Source organism: Dama dama, chromosome 13 (genome assembly GCF_033118175.1).
Source record: "Dama dama isolate Ldn47 chromosome 13, ASM3311817v1, whole genome shotgun sequence".
In the NCBI taxonomy this organism is placed as follows: Eukaryota; Metazoa; Chordata; class Mammalia; order Artiodactyla; family Cervidae; genus Dama; species Dama dama.
In genome coordinates, this window is record NC_083693.1 from 76,216,688 (window position 1) to 76,241,812 (window position 25,125).

General features: G+C 54.5%; 1 protein-coding gene across 2 annotated transcripts in view; it reads right to left on the bottom strand.

Annotated features, from left to right (window-relative positions):
• BRF1 (BRF1 RNA polymerase III transcription initiation factor subunit) overlaps positions 1 to 25,125 on the bottom strand; it is a 59,890-nt gene that overhangs the window by 27,768 nt on the left and 6,997 nt on the right. The window contains exons 2-3 of one of the 2 annotated variants that reach the window (XM_061159558.1): positions 24,856 to 24,936; positions 9,769 to 9,942 (exon numbers count right to left, since the gene is read on the bottom strand). In XM_061159558.1, the coding sequence (XP_061015541.1) occupies positions 9,769 to 9,942; positions 24,856 to 24,936 (255 nt within the window). The remainder of the gene's footprint in view (positions 1 to 9,768; positions 9,943 to 24,855; positions 24,937 to 25,125) is intronic. The other variant, XM_061159559.1, reaches the window with a different exon arrangement.

A 25,125-nucleotide genomic window follows, 5' to 3' on the forward strand; every position in this document is an offset into this window, starting at 1 on the left:
CACAGCCAAGAGACCAGGTGCTGTCAGGCTCCAACAACATCACACCGAGGGACGGACAGCGGGGGCCTGAAGTCGCCAACGGCTGGGGCACTGGGCGGGTGGGGGGGTCTTCAGGGGAGGGGAGGCTACATGCCTCCACCACGGGGGGCAAATGGCCTCTCTCACTGGTCACGCCCAGGAGTGTGGCCACCAAGAGTCAGCCCTCAGGGCGGCTGTGGACTTCGGCTAACAGAAACGACCAACGTGTGTCTGCCGAACAGAGCTCTCTGTGCAAACCGGTGACAGAGAAGCTCTGCGTGGGGTGGAGAACGTGGCGGTCAGCACAACTTCGTAGACCCAACGCTGCTCTTAAAATGAAGTCTATTTTTGAAATGATACGGATAAAGTGAATGTCCCAAAAATGGGCAAAAAAGGTTTGAACAGGTGTGTCACAAAGAGAAGCAAAGAGCCCCCACAAGACTCAGAGTGGCCCCCACACCGACGGCGGGGACAGCGGCTCTGCAGGAGGGCCTTCCGGCTCTCAGGACAGCCAGCGGTTGAGCCCACGCCGACCACGCCCACACCCCAAGGAGGGTGAAGTCACAGAACTTCGAGTACAAGAGCAAAGACGGGAAGCAGCAGGGACCACCACACACTCCAGAGATGGGCCTAGAGGAGACACACACACCTGCTTCCCAGGCAGGGCATTCCGGAACAAGTGAAATGAACCCGTGGGGGCCCTGGGGAGCATGGGTGCCTCGGGGTGGGCTGCTGGCGCTGCCCTGCTCCCTGGAGGAGGAGCTGGTCACACAGACCTGTGCGCTCATCAGAACTCGTCCGAGGGCACGATTGAGACTGTGCATTTCATTTCATGCCGGTTTTGCCTTAAAAGGAAAGAAGAACCACAAACAAATGCTGGGATCTAGTCAGGTAATAATCCACCTGCTGAGGGCTTGGGGGCAGCAGGCAGATGTCTGCACCGTCCTTTGAAAAATGCCAGGAGGACAGGCTGAGGGACCAGCGGGCGGGAGCAGGGGAGTGCAGACAAGGTGTGTGTGCAAGGAGTGTTCAGGGCTTACCACTGTATCATCAACCCTCTCACCTTTCCGATGTGTTTGAGAGTTTTCATGATAAAATGATAGGGGTGGGGGGAATGTGTGTATTTTAAAAAGGAAACTGGGATTCAACTTTTAACCAAGTTAAAATGAAACGGCATTTGCGGTCCTTGAACAGCATCGCCATCAGCACTAAAGGGCAGAAAAGGATGACTGCCCAGCACCCACCCAGCCCCCAGGGCCCCGCCCCGGCCACCACGGGGGCTCTGCTCAGCGAGCCCGACCCCCGGCAGCCGGCCGGCGGGCAGTTACTCACAAGCCAGCGCTCAGCTCTGCTGAGAGCGGCAGCTCACGGCCACGCCCCGCCAAGGACAGAGGCCGCCGGACCCCGCACCCTGGCGTCCTGCCGCATCAGTTCTACCTGGCGGTGACGCCCGGCCCTGCGGGAAGTCCAGAAGTCGCTCGGGAGAGTGCAGCAGGGGCCAGCGGCGCCCAGACAGCAGCTGGCAGTGGGGAAGCGGGAAGCAGCAGTCTGCTTTGGCAACTTCACCTCCAGCCACAATGAGAAGGAGAGCAACTGTGCTGTGGAGAGCAGGTCTGAGAGCCAGATGAAGTGCAAGCCGCTCTTGGAAGTCACAGGGTAACCACCAGGAGCTGCACCCGAGGGCAGGAGCCTAGAAATCTGGGAAGGCCAGGGGCCTGCCGGCGGCTCCAGCTCCAGCTCCAGCTCAGGGCACCAGCCGCCCCGAGGGCAGGAGGCCAAGGCCCAGGCCGCATCCTGGAGCTCACACAGCCTCACAGGACTTCCAAGACAGCCAGCCTCGAGGGACCCGACTGTCAAGAAGTGGGCCCAATGCCACGCACACAGCCCCCACCCCCAGCCTGGTCAGCTCCTGCTCCGCATGGGCACGAGGGCGCACAGGCTCCACGCCGCGGCCAGCAGCAGTCAGCTCCCAGGGGCGAGAGCGGGCGGAGACCCCCGTGATGGCCCCAGCAGGTCCTGCCCAGGTCCTGCACCAAGCACCCCGAGACGCACAGCAAGGCCCAGACAGGCGGCCCTGGCTCTCTGCCCGCCAGAGCAGACGACAGCCCTTCTGGGTGAGAAATACCCACAGCTGCCACAAGTTTTCAAATCCTTCCAGCAACTCTATAAAAACTTATTTTCCTGGTGACTCTCATGGTACAGAATCCACCTGCAATGCAAGAGACCTGCATTTGATCCCTGGGTTGGGAAGATCCCCTGGACAAGGGAATGGCTACCCACTCCAGTATTCTTGCCTGGAAAATGCCGTGGACAGAGGAGCCTGGTGGGCTACAGTCCACGGGGTCACAAAGAGTCAGACACGACTTAGCAACTAACACACACAAAAGCATAACAGACAGAAGCAGACCTCCAAAACCAAAAGAAAACTCAGACAACGAAATCAGATTCCTCAATGATCCCACTGTTAGAGTTACATTAAAGACTTTCATATAACTCCAGAGATGGAAGATCTTACCAAAGAATTGGAATCTAATAAAAAACAATCAATGAAGTTAGGAAGTTAGTAGATTGGTTTAACATCCAGTGACATGCAGCAAATGAAAGGATGAAAGAACTCAAGATATATCATGTGACAATATTCAGAGAGAGGAAAAGAAAAAGAAAAACATGGAAAATACAAAACACAACCTGAGATGTGAGGAAAGGGTTTAATGTGCAAGTAACTGGAGTCCTTGCTCCTTGGAAGAAAAGCTATGACAAACCTAGACAGCATATTAAAAAGCAGAGACATCACTTTGCCAACAAGGTCTGTATGGTCAAAGCTATGGTTTTTCCAGTAGTCATGTATGGATGTGAGAGTTGGACTGTAAAGAAGGCTGAGCACTGTACAATTGATGCTTTCAAACTGTGCAACTGTGGAGAAGATTCTTGAGAGTCTCTTGGACTGCAAGGAGATCAAACCAGTCAATCCTAGAGGAAATCAGTCCTGAATATTCATTGGAAGCATATCAGATACTGAAGCTGAAGCTCCAATACGTTGGCCACATGATGCAAAGACAACTCATTGGAAAAGACCCTGATCCTGGGAAAGACTGAAGGCGGGAGGAGAAAAGGACAACAGAGGATGAGATGGTTGGATGGCATCACTGACTCAATGGATATGAGTTTGAGCAAGCTCCGGGAGATGGTGATGGACAGGGAGGCCTGGCCTGCCGTAACCCACGGGGTCACAAAGAGTCGGACACGACTGAGTGACTGAACAACCACTGGAGTCCTAGAAAGGGAACAGGGTGAGAATGGGGGAGAATCTGTGCTGAAAAAGATACCTCCCAAGATTCTCACCAAACAGACAAAAGTCACAAATTCCTAAGGCTGGACAAGTACCAAAAAAAACTATATCTAAGTACACCAGAGTCAAACCCTGAAGCAAAGACAAAAGTGGCAGTGATACGAGATGATACCCATCAGACACCGACAGGAGGCTGCGGAGCCCACCCACTGCCCTTTCTACTAATGGTGAATCTACTAATGGTAAAGCCATTGCCCCTGGCTTTACCGCGCATGGGCAAGGGGACCTGAGTCCGCTTCTGTAACAGACAATTACATGCTGCTTGTAACCGACATACCTTAAAGATAGCAAGGAATGAATTTTAAAATATGGGAAAAGACAGACTATGCACATCCTCAGCAAAAGAAAGCGGGTTTAGTTATACCAACACCCAATACAGCAGAGCTTAAGGGGAGAAGTGGTGATAAAGATGGACATTTCATAATGCGCAGCGTCATTCCCACCAGGAAGATACAGGCTCCTGAATCTGTATCCTCTAAACACAGCATCAGAATACAATGGGGAACCAACGGGATAAAAGGAAGTCAGTCAGTCCTCATCTGTAGTAGGAGTTTCAAACTCTTCCTTTAGAACAAGGGGACAGAAAAACCAGCAAGGCTGATTTGAACACGACTAACCAACTTGACCCAATGGACATTTATAGACCGCTCCACCCAACAGGTGCAGAAGCCCATTCCTTTGAAGTGCCCGTGGCACGGCCACCAAAATAGACGGAGCGCTGAGCAGGAAGTCAGGTCTCAGACCCGGGGAGAGGGGACTCATCAGTGTCCGTCGTGTGACCGCACGGGGACCACACGAACCTGATGATACAGAGAGCACCAGGAAACTCGCAGCTGTTTCCAAAGCAAGTGGTGCACTTGTAAGTATGGCTTAATGTCTAACTAAAGAAGTGAAAGTGGAAATTAGAAAATATTTTGCACTGATCACAAAACACATCAAAACAGTGCGATGCTACTAAAACCTGCCTAGAGAGAATTCACAATCTTAAATGCTTATAGCAGGAAAAACAGAAAAATGAAAATCAAGGACCTAAGGAAGCTGGAAAACAGCAAATTAAATCCAAAGAAATTGCAAGGAAAGAAATAATAAGCAGAAATCAATGAAATATAAAGTAAACGTACACTACAGATAAACAAAGCCCAAGGGTGGTTCTTCAGAGAAGACTGAGGGAGCGCTGGTGAGGCTGCAGAGAGACCGGAGCCGTCCTGCACGGCTGGTTCGGACGCAACACGGTCCCGCGCCGGAAAACAGGCGGCAGCGCCTCACAAGCTAAGCACAGCTCCTGCGGTGGCTGACAGGGCCCGTCTGCGGGAAAAGTCAGCAGGCAAAGGAGAGCGACGGGACGCGGGACGCTGCTTGCCAAGGCCGAGTGCTTTCTGAGGCAACCACGACGCTCTAACACTGACCGTGACGGCTGCGTGAGTGTGGCCGTACACAACCTCCCGCGTGAATTTCACCTCAACAAAGCCACTACCGAGAGGAAGACTAATAAAACTGGCGAGCCCCTAGCAACACGGACCACAGAGGAAAATGGCAAAATCACAAATGCAAGGTGTGACACAGGGGCTGTTGCTACAAGCGCCGCAGACAGAGGGAAATGGGGTGTCAAGGGCGGCCTGATTCCTGTACATCTCAAAGCACAACCAAGCAAAGCCGGAAGGGAACCAAGATCCCAAACGCCGCAAGGTACGGCCGAAAAGTAAAAAACCACTGTAATTCACCTCAGTGCAGATCAAGGGAAAAAACCACAGCACTTGATGCCCATACCGATAAATACGTTGACGAGCCGACACCCTTCACAATAAGAACGCTCGGTGACCAGGAAAAAGGAGATGCCCCAACCTGTTATCTGATAAAGGCTCACAGAGGCATCGGCAGAAAGCCCAGAGCAGGCGTCTGAGGCAAAGCGCTGGAAGCGTCTCCAGAGGCGGGGATGCCCCCTCACACCTTACACCACCACGGGGCACGGAGGCGGGCCTCAGATGGCAGAGGGCCACGCAGATCACGTCAGAAGGGACCAGCGAAGACGCGCAGACACGGCTGCATACACGGAGAAACCAAGGGCCCCACTTCAGCGAGCGAGACTCGCCACTGACTCCTGTGTTGTCAACATGCCTCTGTCCTTCTGTACTCCGGGAGGGCAAGACACCGTCCACCTCAGCTCAACACACAAATGCGAGGAATAAATCTAACCAGCGAAGTGAGGACCTCCTCATCAAGAACGACAGAGATCAGAGAGCGCCCGCAGGAAACAAGGGACACTCATCGCCTGGAAGAGTCGGCGTTGTCAGCGAGTGCCAGCACTACCCCAAGTGATTCACAAACCCCAACTGGAATCCAGAAGTTGTTTTCTTTTCCTTCTTCCCCACAGAAATGTACGATCTGATTCAAAAACGTATACAGAGAAACAGCACGGCCAGACACCTCCAAGGTCTCGCGCTGCAGGCTCTGAGACGGGCTGTAAACCTGCCATGGAAAGCAGTCTGGTCTTGGCACCGACGGACCCACACAAGGGGTCCGAGATGGCAGTGAGAGACCCCACCTGAGCTGGAAATGCTGCCACTGTGTGCGCGGAGGGCCGGCCTGCGGCAGACGGTGCTGTCACTGGACCCCCAGGGAGAACAGCCAACGCTGACCCTCTCCTCACAGCAGACAGGCGGACCACAGGTCCTCAACTCCAGCAGGAAACGTTAAACCAAGAGCTTCCAGAAGGGAGCACTTCCAAGACTGCGGCAAAGCTCTCTTCAACGGAACACAAACCATTAATCAATAAGAAGAGGATGGATGGATGGGACGTCATTGGAATCAAGAAGTCTGTCCATAAAAGATGAAGCCCAGGGAGCTCCCTGTGAGCTCAGCGGTCAGGACTCCACGCACTCACTGCCACGGCCCGGGGTCAGCCCCTGCTCAGAGAACTGAATAGACGCTGCCAAGAGGCAGAAAGCAGCCAGGAAGGGAGGCTCTTTTCCAGCAGACACCCAGCCCAGGGCGTGCCTGCTGGACCCCAGGGAGCGGCCCCACTCGGCATCATCAGACATGGGCAGGCAGGACATGCTGAGTGGCAGGTCTGAGTCCCGAGGTCCCTGGGCGGCGAGCACTGGGCCGTGCCCTCCTCTAAGCCTGCTCAACTTGCAGCTCCGCATGCAGCGTGCCTCCTGACAAAACGCTCACCAGCCACTCAGGCCCTGTCTTGACCACCGTCTCCCCGTGTGACGCCATGATGACAGACACGTGTCACTGTGTGTCTGCCCGAATCCACAGGGCGTGTGGCAGCAAGCGTGAGCCTGGTGGAGAGCGCGCGGTGGGGGGAGGCAGTGAGCTGTCAGTGGGCTCAGCACGGGGGACGAGCAGCCACTTTGCTGGGACCGTCCACACCAGGCGGGCCGTGTGCGTGTGTGGACGGGGGGTTGGCAAGTGTACGCACTCTCCTCTCAGTTTTGCTGCTGCCCTAAAAATCCAGTTATTTAAAATCTTTTAAATTCTTTGGTTGTCCTTGGGGAGGCAAGTGGTTGAGGGGCAGGGGGCAGGCAGAAGGAAGCAGGCAGTGGTGGGCTGGGGAGAACCGGGTCTTCACGGGACTGTCCTCCGAGACAGAGGATCCCGGGGAGCCTGGGGAGGGGCAGAGGCTCAGCATGGAAGCACCCCACCCCAGGTCTACAGATTGGAAGCCCCCTGAGCAAGACCTGGGGTCGGAAGCCTGGGGGAGAAGGTCTAAAGGCCGAGAGGGCACATGCCACACAGCAGGGGGTGCGGGGTCAGCAGCCTCGGGACTGGGGGCACTGGGCTCCCCTGCTCACACACAGGCCTGCTGGCCACTCAGCTGGAGCCCAGTAAACACCAAGGACCACACGTCTCCCGAGGATGCGCGTCACCAAAGATGTGCTAGCGTAGGACACAGCTGCGGAGGACACTGGCCGGGTTACCTGGGCCGGGGACAGGGTGTCTGCTTACAGCCTGGGCAGGAAAGTGAGTAAAGTCGCTCAGTCACATCTGACTCTTTGCGACCCCACGGACTATACTACATGACCTTCTCTAGGCCAGAATACTAGAGTGGGTAGCCTATCCCTTCTCCAGGGCATCTTCCCGACCCAGGACTCGAACTGAAGTCTCCTGCATTGCAGGCGGATTCTTTACCAGCTGAGCCACCAGGAAAGCCCCTTAGAGCCTGGAAGTTTCTGCCAAACACGCCCACCCAAGGACACACAGTCTAGAAAGCAGGTCAGAGACAGGGAGTGGGGGGACGTGTGGAGGGCAGTCTGGGGCGAGGAGAGGAAAGGAAAGGAAAGCCCTCAAATACGCTCTAGAGGCTTGAAATTCACCAGGAAGACGAGGAAGCAGTACCACGCAGATGCAGAGTGAGCCGGCGGTGGGGGGGGAGGCCGCAGGGACGTCTGGGCGTCTGGACACTGGCCAGAGGACAGGGCTGGGAGCGCCAGCCACACCTGTGCCCTCCGGCCACCCCCAAAACGGCCCTCCAAGGGGACCGGGGGCAGGCAGAGGGGCTGAAGCGCTGCCCCCATACTGACGCCCACCCCCCCCAGTCTCACCACACACTGCAGCCTGGCGCGTGTGTAGCGCTGAGGTTAACAGCTCAAGGCCAAGGGTGGGGCCAAAAATGCACGTGTGCAAGGTTCTCGGTCTGTTTGCAGAGCTGCCAACCATCACCACGATCAAAGATATCTTCATCGTCTCAAAAAGAGCCCCTCCCCACCCTCCGTCAGCACCCCTGGGCCCCCTCCCCAGCCTCGGTCAGCACCCCCAGGCTCTGGCAGCTGCGCTCAGCTCTTTGTTAAGAGCTGGTTGGCCTGTCTGCAAGTTTTGGGTTCAGGGCCCCCCATGGCGTGGGCTCTGGTGGGGCTCCTCCGCTGGGCAGCGCTCCCAGGTGCCCGGGCCTCTGGTCCATCCTCTGCGGGCCTGCCAGTCTCCGCTCCTGGCCAGGGCGGTGGGCAGTGGTGGGCAGGAGGTGGGCGGCCGGGGTGCTCGCGCTCCCCCGCTCCCACGACCCCGGGGACCGGGATCCCCCTCCTCCCTCAGCAGCGCCTGCTCCGCCCCCCACCCCCTACTCCGCCCCCCGACCCGGGAGGAGGGCTGGGTGCGCTCAGCAGGCGGGCCGCGGGGCTGGCGGCGTGCTGGTGACCTTGGCCGGAGCTCCGCTGCGCCACCTCGTGGGCCGCCAGCTGCTGAGCGTCATCCTTTCAAGCAACAAGGGCTCTTTCATGCCGAAGTGATAAATCCCCAAGATTCAAAGACATTGTAAGGAGAAGCTCTGATACTGAGGGTCGCCGCCCACGCACAGTCTCCAGGGCCCCTCGAGCACCCCCGGCCTAGGGCAGAGGCCACAGTCCGGCCACCTGCCGGTGGGAAAGGCCTGTGGTGACCACAGGAAAGGAAAGAGCGTGTGAGGAGGGGCAGAGAGGCCTCCGCTCCTACAGACACGTGGGGGACACGCGGGGGACACACGGGGGATGCTGTGCCCCAGGAAGGGTGCAGGGGACACACCGCTGCCCCAACTCCCACCAGGAAAGCAGAGACGCAGGCCTGGCTGGAGATGGACTCTCCCAAAGCAAAAGGTAAGTGAATGGACAACAGGAAAGAAGAGACTGGAAGACAGGTCAGCGGGCCAGCAGAGTGAGCAGAGAGGACACAGGGAGAGGCCCGCGGGGCTCCAGAGCCCAGAGGCCCAGGCGGGTGGAAGGGCCGCCGGGCAGCGCACGCGGGCCTCTGAGCCTGGAGACGCGGGGGTGCCACAGCCCGAGCATTCGCAGCTGTCCACACACGGGGCCGAGAAGCAAGGCCCAGACTCAGGGCGCGCCCCTGCTCCACAGGATGCACTCGTGTCCAAATCCCGGGGAGACCGGCGTGCCCCCGGAATCCTGCCAGGCTGTCCCCAACGTGCAGAAGAAAGACCACGGGCGGTCGGATGCTCACGGCACCCGCTCTCAGAAGCCGTGGGAGGACATGGGGCCAGCAGTACGCTCTGCATGGGGGGTGAGGGGCCCGGCGGGAGGGAAAGGAGACAGGAGACTGGGGGAGTGCGTGGGCACAGAGCCCCAGAGGCCGTCCTCATGGAGGCGTGCTGGGCAGGCCCGCGCCCACGCCGAGCCCACCGTCCAGGCTCAGGGAGGCCGCACACCATCCCCTCCGAGAAGCCACGGGGCTGGGCGGGGTGAGCCCAGCAGGCCCGCGCAGCCGCCCGCCGGGCCCGGCACTGGCCTGGCCACAGCGGCCCAGCGCCGGGGACACCGCAGAGCCCTAGGGCGGCGGGCCGACGGCACCCAGCGGCCCCACCCGCAGCCTGTGCGCCTCACCCCCCTCCAGACGGTTAATGCACAGGCGTCCCAGCAAACACAGGCGCTGGGGACGGGGAAGCCGCGCGCAGAGGGCAGCCCAGCAAAGGATACGCGGGGTCCCCTCCGTGCGGCACACGAGGTACAGGCAGGCGGCGACCACGTGCGCCATCCTCCGGCCCCGAGTCAGGTGCTTGCTCACGGCCATCTTGAAGAAGTTGAACGCGGTGTCCAGGCAGTGCTGGTTCAGCTGCAGCTGGTTCCCCAGGTGGTGGATCTGACGCCTCCCTAGGGCACAACACAACACGTTACCGCGGTCCCAGCGGGCGAGCCGGCCACTCGCTAACACTGTCAGCGTTGCGCGACTGCCTCGGCAGCTTAAGGTGGAGAGTCAAGGTTTACTCTTTCTTTTCATTTTTGCAAAATGTTCAGTTTTCTCAGGGGTTCCAGTAAAATCGTATGCGTGAACATGGGGTGCGAGTTCCCCCCAGTGTTACATGCCCCGAGGGGTCCTCCGCCAGGGTGGAGTGGGTCAGGGCAGCCCGGGGCGCAGAGGCCTTCCCAAGGCCCCACGCTCAGTGAGTTTGGGAAGGGCTCTGGGTAAGCCGGCTGTCTGGCGTTTGCTGAATGCTAAACACAGGCCCCAAGTCCACACACTCCACTGCAAGGGCCCCTCCCGTGGCTGAGCACCCAGGCCCGGCTGCCCGCACCCACCCAGCCTTCCCCACAGGCACACCCAGGCTTCCGCCCGTGCCCACCCAGCCTTCCCCACAGGCACACCCAGGCTTCCGCCCGTGCCCACCCAGCCTTCCCCACAGGCCCACCCAGCCTTCCCCACAGGCACACCCAGCCTTCCGCCCGCGCCCACCCAGCCTTCCGCATGGGCCCCAAGCCAGCCTCTGGCCAGTCTGGTGTGCACAGGGCGGCCACAACCAAGTCTGCAGGCACACCTCTGCCCGGAGCACGGCCGTCCCGGGAGCCACAGGAGCAGGCCGCAGGGGCACTGGGGGGAGGCGGACATGCCCTGAGCGACCGGCGAGCCTCACAGGAGCCAGGAGCCGGGGTGCCCGCGGCCTGCAGAGCTGGACCGCCCCGGCGCCCCACGCCTCTGCCCGCGGCCCAGCGCTGCCACCACCCCTGCTGCCTCGGCACGAAGGGCAAACAGGTCCCAGCACAGACTCCAGTTCTGCCCAGCGAACTCCCGCCCCTGGGCCTGCTCTCCTCTGGCGAAGACCACTCTACACTGGGCCAGGGGCCTGCACTTCCCCCACAAAGAGCTAGGAGCCGATTCCGCTGCCCCTGTGCCAAGGGCCGTGGGCTCAGACTGACCCCTGGCCAAAGGGGGGCACCCAGGGAGCTAGCGCCCAGGGGAACAGGCGTGCAGGCTGGCACCTGGCAGCCAGCCTGCCCTGTGAGTGCCCTGCCCCCTCAACCTCCAGGGGAGCCTGCCTGGAGCCACGCGGCTCCGAGGCCTCTGCTCAGGCTGAACTGATGCAGGATCACGGTCACGGCCCCAGAGCCCAGGCCAGGGCACAGCCAACATCCTGACCGTCTGCAGAGTCAGGAGGGCAGGTCGCGGCTCCCCGTCATACGGCGTGCACCCAGGATGTCAGGTGGATAAGCACGGTCCACCCTGCCGCGCAGCCAGCCTCGGGCAGACATAGCGGCTGATGAGACCGCTCGGGCTGCAGTCTCGCTCCCCACCAACTCCTGGGTGTGCGCGGGGGCACCAGTAACTCGGGGAGAGGAAGGTCCTTTCCAGAGGGCACTCACAGAGCCCGGGACCCAGCTCAGCCCCACACACCATGGGCCAGGGTCCCCCAGCAGTTGGGGGGGCAGCACTTAAAATTATTGCAGCAAGTTATCTTATCACATCTTCATTGCTCTGTAATTCACATACTGTAAAGTTTGCCCACTTAAATTGTCCCATGGAGTGGTTAGTATATTCACAAGAGTTGTGCGACCATTGCCACTTTGGTTCATTCCATCACCCCAGAAAGAAGCCCTATAGCCATGAGAAGTTGCTCCCAGCCCCCCAAGTGAGTTTCTAATTCACGCACATTGGGCAAGCACAATTGGCACTCTGAACAAATCATATGACACAGGTGTGTTTACAATCTTTAAAAGCAGTTATTAATAAATGCAAACTTATGCAAAACAGACTCCCAATTAACCAAGCACAGATTACTCTCCTAAGAATAATAAATGAATGCAAGAAGTCAACTCACTAGCACATAGATGTCTTCAAATTTTTTACATTTTGTGAAACTAAGGCCTGCCTCTCCCTTCAAGACGGTACCTGAACAGCATCCTCCCAGAACCACGGAGACAGCGGAAAGCACAAAGATGAACACGAGGACAGGCAGGCAGCCGGGAGCATGTGGAAGGAGGGTCTAACCCGGCGGCTTAAGAAGCGAAGCCGTGATGCCACAGGGCTCAGCCCAGAAGCCTCCTCTCGCCCAGAGGACCCTCACAGTGCCAGCCAGGCCTGTGCAGCGCCCACATCAGGGTGCACAAACATGTCACACCCGTCCCATGTGGCAACACACGAGAAACCACGCCTGTGATCAGATCCAGGGGCACAATGGGTGCCCTGGGTGGGCTACAGGTGTAAACAGGTCAGTTTAAGACCCACATGCGTATAAACATGAACCAACAACTGAGAATCACCCAGCCTGTGTAGAAAACACCAGCGTGGAGAGAGGAAGCAGCACCAGGCTCCACCGGCAGGTGGCCAAGAGAAGGCGCGTCCCACGCTCCATTGTCACCGCAAAGTGCTGGGAAGACGTCAACAGAGAAAAGTATGAATAGGCTGCAATCAAAAGGACACAGTCCTCGAAAAATTAAAAATGTGATCACTGAGCATTTCATAAAAACTCAGAAATAACCAAACCACAGAGTGGGCACAAGTGAAGATTTAAAAAGAGAGCTAGGAGCTGGGGGAAGGGCCGCCCCCAGAGGGAGGCCTGTGGCTGGCCAGACAGGCAGACGTTCGGGCACGAAGGATCACCCAGATGAGAGGGCCTGTGATTAGGACAGACGACACCACAGAAAGAGCTAACAGTCCCACCAAGCATGCAAATGGGCTGGGGAGCCTCGGAGAGCGGGCTGGAGCCCAGCAGGGGCGCCTCCCGCACGCACCACCCGCACGCGCCCCCCACACGTGCCACCTGCACGCGCCCCCCGCACGCTCGCTTTACACTCCGGGCAGGAAGGCGCTGGCCCCGCGATGAGGAAGGGAGCCTGGCCAAGGGGAAGAAGCCGCCACCCGACCCTCGCTGTCCTCAACGGACCCTCAAAGTGCCCAACTTCCTCCTCCTGGCTTTCCCGTGAGGCCCCTCTCCCCTGCCCGCAGGACCCGCCCACGGCCGGCCGGCCACAGCGTGAGTGTCCTCTGCCACTCCCGAGTACTCTTGCTTTGCTGATGAGACAGCTGGCTGGTTTAATTGAAGAGTGACAACAGCATGGACTTAATGCCATAGATTCAAATCATACCAAATAAAACTTGACGGAACCGACAGGAAAGGGACAGTACTGCCTGACGGAATTCCAGAGAGGAGAGTCATGCTGATACACAAGTTGGGTTTAGAAAAGGCAGAAGAACCAGAGATCAAACTGCCAACATCTGCTGGTTCATAGAAAAAGCAAGGGAGCTCCAGAAAAACATCTGCTTCTGCTTCACTGACTATGCTAAAGCCTTTGTGTGGATCACAACACACTGTGGAAAATTCTTAAAGAGATGGGAATACCAGACCACCTTACCTGCCTCCTGAGAAACCTGTAGGCAAGTCAAGAAGCAAAGTTAGAGCCAGACACTGAACAATGGACTGGTTCAAAATTGAGAAAGGAGTCTGTCAAGGCTGCATATTGTCACCTGCTTATTTAACTTATATACAGAGCACATCATGGGAAATGCCAGGCTGGATGACTCACAGGCTGGAATCAAGATTGCCAGGAGAAATATTAACAACCTCAGATATGCAGATGATACCACTCTAAATGTCAAAAAGTGAAGCAGAACTAAAGAGCCTCTTCATGAAAGTGAAAGAAGAAAGTGAAAAAGCTGGCTTATAACTCAATATTTTAAAAACTAAGATCATGGCATCCAGTCCCATCACTTCATGGCAAATATAAGGTGAAATAGTGGAACAGCGGCAGATTTTATTTTCTTGAGCTCCAAAATCACTGTGGACGGTGACTGCACCCATGAAATTACAACACCTGCTCCTTGGAAGGAAAGCTACGACAAACCTAGACAACGTATTAAAAGGCAGAGATATATCACTTTGCTGACAAAGATCTGTATAGTCAAAGCTATGGTTTTTCCAGTAGTCACGTACAGAAATAACAATTGGACCGTAAAGAAGACTAAGCACCAAAGAATTGATGCTTTCAAATTGTGGTTCTAGAGAAGATTCTTGAGAGTCCCTTGGACTGCAAGGAGATCAAACCAGTCAATCCTAAAGGAAATCAGTCCAGAATATTCATTAGAAGGACTGATGCTGAAGCTGAAGCTCCAATACTGTGGCCACTTGATGCAAAGAACCGACTCACTGGAAAAGACCCTGATTCTGGGAAAGACTGAGGGCAGGAGAAGGGGATGGCAGAGGATGAGAAGGGATGGCTAGACAGAATCACTGACTCAATGGACATGAGTTTGAGTGAGCTCCGGGAGTTGGTGATGGACAGGGAGGCCTGGCGTGCTGCAATTCATGGGGTTGCAAAGAGTCGGACACGACTGAGCGACTGAACTGAACAAACTTGAAAACAGGGCAAGCACAGATCAAACACATACAGTAGATTCACAAAAACCAAACAGAGAACACAAGCATAAAGCAAAAGGAAATCATCAAACCACAAAAAGAAGAAGGAAGAGAAGGAAAAGAGAATTCATTGGAAAACAAGGTTTAAAATGGCAATGATTACGTGAAGCTAAATTGCATCAGTCGTGTCTGACTCTTTGCAACCCTATGTACTGTAGCCCGCCAGGCTCCTCTGTCCATGGGATTCTCCAGGCAAGAACACTAGAGTGGGATGCCATGTCCTTCTCCAGGGGATCTTGCCGACCCAGGGATTGAACTTGTGTGTTTTATGTCTCCTGTATTAATTAGTAAATGGGTTCTTTACCACCAGCACCACCTGGGAAGCCCTAATGTACCAATAATCACCCTAAATGTCAATGGTCTGAATGCTGCAATGAGAAGACGCAGAGTGGCAGACTGGATCAAAACACAAGAGCGGACAGTGTGCTGCCTACAAGAGACCCACCTCTGGGCAAAGGACATGTGTGGATTCAAAGTGAGGGGGTGGAAAAAGCCATTTCATGCAAAAAGAAGTGACCAGCAAGCGGGAATAACAATATTCATATCAGACAAACAGACTTTAAAACATAGGCCATAAAGAAAGATAAAGGACACAACATAATGAAAAAAATTCCCTGGTAGCTCAATCAGGAAAGAGTCTGCCTGCAGTGCAGGAGACCCAGGTTCAATCCCTGGGTCAGGAAGATCCCCTGGAGGAGGAAATGGCAACCCACTCCAGTATTCTTGCTTGGAAAATCCCATGGACAAAGGAGCCTGGCGGGCTACAGTCCATGGGGTCAAGAGTCAGACACGACTGAGCAACTAAACCACCACCACATAATGATAAAAGGATCACTGCAAGAGGATTTTACATTCATCAAAATACAGGAGCACCCAGATACATAAAACAAATACTAACAGATGTGACGGAGCAATTGATGGGAGCACAACAATAGGAGGCTTTAGCACTCCACTGACACCTGTGGGCCCACCTTCCAGAGAGTCAGTGAGGTAACAGAGATGCTAAACAATGCCACAGAGCAGTGAGACTTAATCGGTATGTTCATGGCGTTATATCCAAAAAAAAACCCAGAATACACATTCTTTTCAAGCACACGAGGAACATTCTCTCAGACTAACCACACACTAGGGCACAAAACCAGCCTCAGCAAATGTAAGAATACAGGGGTTATTTCAGGCGTCTCCTCTGACTGCAGGGGCATGGAACTAGAGATCAACCACAAGAAAGGAAACGGGAAAACACAACTACATGGAGACTAAACAACATGCCACAAACACGCTGAGACAAGTGACAGCTCTGAGCACAAACATGCAAAGCCCACTTGTGTGGTCACCAGGTCATGCCCGACTCTTTGTGACCTCACGGCCAGTGGCCTGCCAAGCTCCTATGTCCGTGGGATTTCCTCGGTAAGAATACTGGAGTGAGTTGCCATTTCATTCTCCAGGGGACCTTCCTGATCCAGGGATCAAACACAAAATCTATGGGAAGCAGCAAAAGCAACTCTTAGAGGGAAGTTCATAGGGATGTAGGCCTTCATTAAAAAACAAGAAAAATCCCGAGTAAACAACCTAACTTACTACCTAAAACAGAAAAAGAACTAATAAAACCTGAAGGAAGAAGGAAGGAAATAAATAAGATAGACATTTTTTAAAAACAGAAAAAAAAAATCAATAAAACCAGGAGATGATTCTTGGTTTGAAAGAGTAAACAAAATTGGCAAACTCTTGGCTAGGCTCACCAAGAAGAAAAGAGAACCCAAATAAATGAAATAAGAAATGAAAAAGGAGAACTCTCACCTGATACTGCAGAAATACAAAAAAAAGAAGAGAATACTATGTACAATTATATGCCAACCAATCTGACAACCTAGAATAAATGAACAACTTTCTAGAAACACATAGCCCAACAAAACTGAATCAAGAAGAAATAGATGATTTGAACAGACTCGATCAAGTGAAGTGAAACAAAATCTGTAAAAAACAAACAAACAAAAAAACCTCCCTACAAACAGAAGTCCAGGACCAGATGGCTTCACAGGCGAATCTACCAAACATACAAAAAAGAACTTACTATACTGATTTGTCTCAAACTCATCCAAAAGATTGCAGAGCAGGGAACACTCCCAAAGACATTCTATGAAGCCAGCATCACCCTAATACCAAAATCAGACAAAGACATCACCAAAAAAGAAAATCACAGGCCAATATCTTTGATGACTATAGATGCAAAAATTCTCAACAAAATATTAGCAAACCAAATTCAACAACACAGATAAAAAGATCATACAACACAACCAAGTGGGATTCATCCCAGTTTCACAAGGATGGCTCAACATTTGCAAATCCATCGATGTAATAAACCACATTAACAAAAGAAAAAGTCAAAAACCACATGATCATCTCAGTAGAGGCAGAAAAAACATTTGACAAAATTCAATATTCATTCATGATAAAAAATTGTTACCAAAGGGGGAATAGTGGGAACATATCACAACATAATAAAGGCCATTTATTAAAACCCACAGCCTATATAATACTCAATGGTGAAAAGCTAAGAGCCTTCCTACTAAAATCTAGAACAAGACAAGGATGCCTACTCTCACCACGTCTATTCATCATAGTATTGGAAGTTTTATCCACAACAATCAGACAAGAAAAAGAAGTATAAGGTATTCAAATTGGAAGGTAAAAGGTAAAACTGTCACTATATGCAGATGACATGATACCATATATGTCAATAGAAAACCCTAAGGACTCCACACAAAAACTACTAGATCTAATAAATGAATTTAGTAAAGTAGCAGGATACAATATTAACATTCAAATTATCAGTTGCATTTCTTTACACTAACAATGAAATATCAGAAAGGGAATGTAAAAAAAAACCAATATCTTTTAAAATAGCACCAAATATATATACCTAGGAATAAACCTGGCCAACGAGGTGAAAGACTTATATGTTGAGAATTATAAAACATTAATAAAGTAAATTAAAGATGATTCAAAGAAATGGGAAGATAGCGCATGCTTTTGAATTGGAAGAATATTGTTAAAATGGCAACATCCAAAGCAATCTGCAGATTCAATGCAATCCCTATGAAAATACCCATGACATTTTTCACAGAACTAGAACAAAGAATACAAAATTTTATAAGGAATCATGAAAGACCCAGAGTTGCCAAAGCGATCCTGAGGGGGGTGAACAATGCAGGAGGCATAGCTCTCTCACCAGACTTCAGACAATAAGACGGAGCTGCAGTGATTGAAACGGCGTGTGCTGCTACCAAAACAGACACGCGGAGCAGTGAGACAGAGTAGAGGGCCCAGAAGCAAACCCACACACCTACGGGCAATTAGTCTTCATCTAAGGAGGCAGGGATATAAAACGGGGAAAAGACAGTCTCTTCTGCAAGTGGTGCTGGGAAAGCTGGACAGTCTCATGTAAATCAGTGACATTAGAACACACCCTCACATCATGCGAAAAAACAAAATCTTACCTATGTTCTCTTAGGTCAGTCTCCTAAGGCAATAGGAATAAAAATACACAAATGGGACCTAATCAAATTCAAAAGCTTTTGCACAGCAAAGGAAACCATTAAAAAAAAAAAAAAAAGACAACCTACAGAATGGGAGAATACATTGAGTCACACGGCCATCCAGCAGAGATTAGCACAACATACTTCAACAAAGAAAGAATAAAACTGAAAAATGCAAACCTCAACCTCTACTTCATACCATACATAAAAAATTGACTTGAGGCAGATCACAAACTTAAATGCAAAATATACAACAGTAAAGCTCCTAAATGAAAACAAGAAGAGTATCTTCAGACCTTAGGATAGACTAGAATTAAGATCTTTTTAAATTTTATAATTATGTATTTGGCTGCGTCCAATCTTAGTTGCAGCATGTGGGATCTTAGTTCTGTGACGAAGGATCGGAACCCAGGTCCCCGGCATTGGGAGCCCGGAGACTTAGCCACTGGACCATTGGAGGAGTCTCAAGAATTAAGGTCTTAGGTCACAAAAACCCCTAACTATAAAAACGGATATATTGCAACTCTGTTAAAATTAAGAAATTTCTGTTCATCAGAAGACATTAAGAAAGTGAAAAGACAAGCCATCTACTGGGAGAAAGATTCAAAATATGTATATGCATCAGAAGACTTGAACTCCAAATTTATAAGGAAGTTTACAAATCAGTAAGAAAAAGATGACTCAGTTAAAAGAAACAAAACAAACAAACTTGTACAAAAGATGCAATAAACAGGCGGCTCAGAGAGGACCCAGCAAAAGCAGCCGCTCTACCTGCTCAGCAGGCGGCAGACCAAGGTCCTGGGCGCGGTGCACCCCGGAAGGCCCATGAGAGCACGGGACCTGCCCCGTGCAGATGGTCACTGCGGACCAACACGCACGCCAGAAGCCCGGACCCCGCCTGCCGTGCGGTCCCAGCGACGAGCGCGTCGCAGCGCCATCCACACGGCCGCACGCGGAGGCAGACACAGGCACGTGCCCAGGGGAGATCCTGCAAGCAGCAGACACACCGCGGATACACACACAGAGGACGTTTCCTGTGTGATTCCAATTGTCTGAAGCAGAAAAACAAGCCAAATTAATCGACAGGAGGGCGCTTTCTGGGGCACAAGAAACACACTGGACCATGCTCTGTGCTGAGACCTCAAGTCACACACACTAATCCAGGAGCTCACTTAAGGCTGGCACAGGGATGCATTTTACATGCATCACGCCAAGAAAAACAGACAAACAGAACACAATAAAACTTCCCCTGAGAAATGTCTCCCTGTGAAAGGGCTCATCGGGTCAGTAACAAAAGCTCCAGCCTAGAGGCATTTCAGAATCCACAGAGAGACAGACAACCCAAAGGTCCAAATTAAGCAACCAAGAGTGAGACGGTGACTCAGATGGGACCGCATCCCCACGCTGGCCACCCAGCACACCTTGGCCCACCCTCCATGGGCACCCACCCCAGCCCTCCCAGGCTCCCAGGAGGGAAGACGGGGGTGCAAGGCTTCTCTCCTGCTGAGCTGCACTCAACCGGGACCTCAGCATGTTTCCTGCAAAACCAGAGGCAAGCCCACGAGATGGACCGCAGGCACCAGCCTCCAGGGGTGGGGGCAGGAGGCGGAGACCCCGAGTGAGCGGGACCAGGAGAGGGATCTGGGGCACCAGCCTCCGGGGTGGAGGGGAGCCGCCAGACGGAGAGGGGGGACCAACCCCCAGGAGGACGGTGGAGGGGAGCCGCCAGACGGAGAGGGGGGACCAACCCCCAGGAGGACGGTGGAGGGGAGCCGCCAGACGGAGAGAGGGGACCAACCCCCAGGAGGACGGTGGAGGGGAGCTGCCAGAAGGAGAGGGGGGACCAACACCCAGGAGGACGGTGGAGGGGAGCCGCCAGACGGAGAGGGGGGACCAACCCCCAGGAGGACGGTGGAGGGGAGCCGCCAGACGGAGAGGGGGGACCAACCCCCAGGAAGACGGTGGAGGGGAGCCGCCAGAAGGAGAGGGGGGGACCAACCCCCAGGAGGGCCGTTGGGGGAGCTGCCAGAAGGAGAGAGGGGGAACCAACCCCCAGGAGGACGGTGGAGGGGAGCCGACAGACGGAGAGGGGGGGACCAACCCCCAGGAGGGCCGTTGGGGGAGCTGCCAGAAGGAGAGAGGGGGAACCAACCCCCAGGAGGACGGTGGAGGGGAGCTTCCAGACGGAGAGAGGGGGGGACCAACCCCCAGGAGGACGGTGGAGGGGAGCCGCCAGACGGAGAGAGGGGGGACCAACCCCCAGGAGGACGGTGGAGGGGAGCCGCCAGACGGAGAGGGGGGGACCAACCCCCAGGAGGAGGGTGGAGGGGAGCCGCCAGACGGAGAGAGGGGGGACCAACACCCAGGAGGGCCGTGGGGGGGACCAACCCCCAGGAGGACGGTGGAGGGGAGCCGCCAGAAGGAGAGGGGGGAACCAACCCCCAGGAGGACGGTGGAGGGGAGCCGCCAGACGGAGAGAGGGGGAACCAACCCCCAGGAGGACGGTGGAGGGGAGCCGCCAGACGGAGGGGGGGGGGACCAACCCCCAGGAGGATGGTGGAGGGGAGCCGCCAGAAGGAGAGGGGGACCAACCCCCAGGAGGGCCGTGGGGGGGAGCCGCCAGAAGGAGAGGGGGGGACCAACCCCCAGGAGGACGGTGGAGGGGAGCCGCCAGGAGGAGAGGGGGCGACCAACCCCCAGGAGGAGGGTGGAGGGGAGCCGCCAGAAGGAGAGGGGGGACCAACCCCCAGGAGGGCCGTGGGGGGGAGCCGCCAGAAGGAGAGGGGGGGACCAACCCCCAGGAGGGCCGTGGGGGGGAGCCGCCAGAAGGAGAGGGGAGGACCAACCCCCAGGAGGACGGTGGAGGGGAGCTGCCAGAAGGAGAGGGGGGGACCAACCCCCAGGAGGGCCGTGGGGGGGAGCTGCCAGAAGGAGAGGGGAGGACCAACCCCCAGGAGGACGGTGGAGGGGAGCTGCCAGAAGGAGAGGGGGGGACCAACCCCCAGGAGGGCCGTGGGGGGGAGCTGCCAGAAGGAGAGGGGGGGACCAACCCCCAGGAGGACGGTGGCGGGGAGCCACCAGAAGGAGAGGGGGGAAACAACACCCAGGAGGGCCGTGGAGGGGAGCTGCCTGACCCTGGGCCCAGAGGAGGTGCCCGACAGATGGAGAAGGAGACACACGATTAAGTCGGCAGAGAGCCGTAATCGCTGGTCGCAAAGATGAACACAGAACATGAAATAAGAGAAAAGCTACCGGATGGCAGGGGGCTTCCTGCGGCACAAGTAGCACGCTCCACCCCGTCGGCCTGCAGGCCTGCGGTCACACACGCGGCCCCGGCTCATCAGAAACACGCCAACGGATCTCTGGGAAACACAGAATCCACCTTTATCTCTCCTCCAAAAGCGACAGAAAATGACAGTAAGGACATACAATCCGCATAAACTCACCAGGACAAAGAAAGAAGCACAGACAATCTCCGGGGACAGGCAAGGCCGGCACACAGCGGGCGCATGGAGGGTAAGGGCAGCGTGGGGCCGCCAGGAAGAAGCCGGTTTGGACAAGAGCAGCAGAGTCAGAGCTGGAGCTCACGGCCACCCTCGGCCCCCACAGCCCCGTCCAGCAGGGACAGGATGCGGGCGCCGGAGGGGAGGCGGGCCCCTCCCCGGGCGCCGGGTGCGGACCAGGGCTGACGACCCGGGGAAGGGGTGAGGGCGACCACCGAGCCGGCTCGCCCGGCCTCAGACCACGCTGACCCCGTTCCTAGACGCCCGCAAGCTCCACTTTGCCTTCTTAAACTAAGCCGTGTTTAAAATTAGACGGGGTATTTCTCTGCACCGCTGGTTTACCGTTTTACTTCCATGAATACGTCTGCATGAACTACCTTTAGTACTACTAGTACGAAACTAGCATTTTAGTAGTACTAAAAAGGCTACTCTTTACAACTGATTTGGGTCCCATGGACAACCTGTTTTGGGCTTTTGGAAACAGACCCATTCTCTACTGGGAATAAAGTTCTTCACATGCAGACCATCTTAAAGGTGGGCGCAGAGAAAAAGAAAGATTACAGCACCACCTAGAGGACAGCAGGCGGGCCCGGGCCGGGGGTGGGGCCCGAGCGCTGCTCCTGGTGGGGGTGAGGACGGAGCACGGCTGCCAGCAGGAAGCATTCTGCTCTGTGAGCACTAGGGAGCTCCCTAAAGACATAGCGGTCAAGACTCCAGGCTTCCAACACCGTGCGTGCTAACTCAGGCCAACTCTTTGTGACCCCACAGACTGTAGCCCGCCAGGCTCCTCTGTCCATGGGATCCTCCAGGCAAGGATACTAGAGTGGGTTGCCATGCCCTCCTCCAGGGGATCTTCCCAACCCAGAGCTCAAACCCATATCTCATGTCTCCTGAATCGGCAGGCAGGTTCTTTACCACTAGCACCACCTGGGAAGTCCTCCAACACCATGGTTCGGGTTCAATTCCTGGTCAGAGGACTAAGATCCTTCAAGCCACGTGATGTAGCCTAAACAAATAAATAAATTTGTGTGCCCTAAATCTGTATACACATAGTCTATACAGTCAAAACAAAAGACCAACAAAACTATGGGTAGAAAGGGACAAATCCACAGCCATCATGGAGACTTTAACACACTCCTGCAGCGACAGGCAGACGAGCAGAGCCAGGATCACTGAGCCCTGGGAGGAAGTCTGACCCCAGTGACGTGCACACAACACCCCACCTCTTGCAGAAACATGTTCTTTTCATGTGTCCAAACTGATTGTAACTGACCAGACAGATGTTGGGCCGTGAAGTCAAATCATTCAGAAGACTGAAATCCTGCAGAATATTGTCTCTAAACACAGAAGAATCAAGCTGGATATAAGAAAAGAGCCAACAACACTAACAATCCACAGGGTCAAAGGGAAAAGCTCACTGGGACACCTAACACATTCTGATGCGGGTCATAAGTAGAAGCCCACCACCTGCCCTCTCAGTAGTCAACAACACCGTCGTCAAGCCCGGCTGGACTGGGGAGCGGCTGGCCGCCCCCATCCACAGCGGCGGTGGGCAGCCAGGCGGGTCCTCGAGAGCCACGGAGGAGACCAGGCTGCAGGGAAGGATGCACCACCTCACCCAGCGTGCAGGTGAGGGCTGCGAAGCCTGGCAACTCATCCCATTGGGAGGCACTCGGGTGCCAGCATGTCCCTGAGAGGGTGCTCAGAGAGGCCTGAGGCGCCCCGCAGGCGTGCCCTGCCTCCGTGACCGCAGCCAACATCGTGCCCCGCCGTGAAAGCACAGTGCGCCCCCCGAAATCAGCAACGAGACGCCTGGACACGGTGCGGTGCTGGAGCTTCCAGCAGTGCTGTCAGGGAAGGAAGTTAAAAGGTGCCTATGCTAGTCAAGCAAGGCTATATCTATTTTCAGATGTCATGATCTCATATATAGAAGATTCTCAGGAATCCATTAAAAAACTATTAAATGGGATTTTCAAGGGTTGTAGGATACAAGATTAGTATACAAATATCTATCATATTTCTATACACTGGCAACAAACAATCAAAAAATGAAATAAAGCAATTTCATTTACAATAGCATCAAAAAGATGAAATGTTTAAAATAAATTAGCAAAGATGTAAAACTTATACTCTGAAAACCACAAAAATTGTTTGAACAAGTTAAGGAAGACCTAAACCAATGGAAAGGCACTCTGAACCAGGGGTGAGGAGACTCCGCCTGGTTAACAGAGCAACACTCCCAGACTCATCTCCAGAGGCCGCTGGTCCCTGTCCCCAGACTCATCTTCAGACCCCGCTGGTCCCCATCCCCAGACTCATCTCCAGAGGCCACTGGTCCCTGTCCCTGGACTCATCAACTTGTCTGTAAATTCAAGGGACTCAGAATAGGCAACAAAACAGTGTTAAAAATGAAGAACAAATTGGGAGGAGTCAAACTTCCTGATTTCAAAACATGCTACTAAGATGCAACAAGCAAAACAGTGTGATACCAGCAAAAGGACAGACATAAGCCTGTGGGAGGAGGTGAGAACCCAAACCCCTCACAGTCGCCGCCTCTGGACAAGGGCGCCATGAATGAGTAGCCTCTGCAGCCGTGGCGCTGGGAAAATGGGTACTCACGTGCAAAAGCGTGCAGGTGGGCACTCACCTGAACACCAGATGCAAACACTAACTCAAAGTGACCAAAGCCTCAGTCTTAGAGCTAAAATCATAAAACTCAGACGGAAACACCAGCTTTATAAACCTCTGCTATTTGGACTGACTCAGGCAATCTTTTACTAACGACACAGACGCACAGGCAACACAGGTAAATAGGCCATACCTCTTCAAAACTAGAACCCTTTGTGCTTCACAGTTCACCGTCAACCCACAGAACGGGTGAACATTTTTTGCAAATCATAGAACCGATGACAGACTTACGCATAAAATACATAAAGAACTTTCACCACTTAAGAAGAAGACAACCCAACTAAAACCAGGCCAGGGTCAGGACAGACATCTCTCCCATCTGTTGCAGGCTGGCTCTGTCAGAAAACGCAATGGAAGGAGTCACTCTGCGGGTCACACTGCTGTCTCCACGTCACTTCTGTGCTCGCTGAGACTGACCGGTGTCAGAAGGCGCGGGCCCACTGGGTCCCGAGGGTGCATGGAGCAGCCCTGCAGCGACTGCAGCAAGCCCAGGGTGCCCAGCAGGGGCCGGACGGCTGGGACGGGGCCCCCGCGGACAGTTCCTCCCGGCAGACGTGCAGGTCACTGCAGGCCGCCCACGCTCGCCCTTCACCCCGCACCCCATCCTGCCCGGGAACCCACGCGCCCCTGCAGCCCCCTGGAGGGAAATACCGTTCTGCAGGGTCTGTGCTCGTGACTCCTTTCCCAGGTTCACATGGAAGCCGCCGCCCAGGGTTGGGGTTTTGCCAGCACCTAGAAACACAGATCAGACGGATAAGCCGAAGTTGGCAGAGATCCGTGTCAACAGCGCGTTTCGTCGCACCTGGTGTTTCTGGAGCAAGAACTCAGAGGGGTCAGCACGCAGACCAGGAGTCTGCAGTGAGTGACCCCCACCCCACCGCCTCCTCTGCCCTGCCCTGGAGCCCAGAGGAGACCGTCACA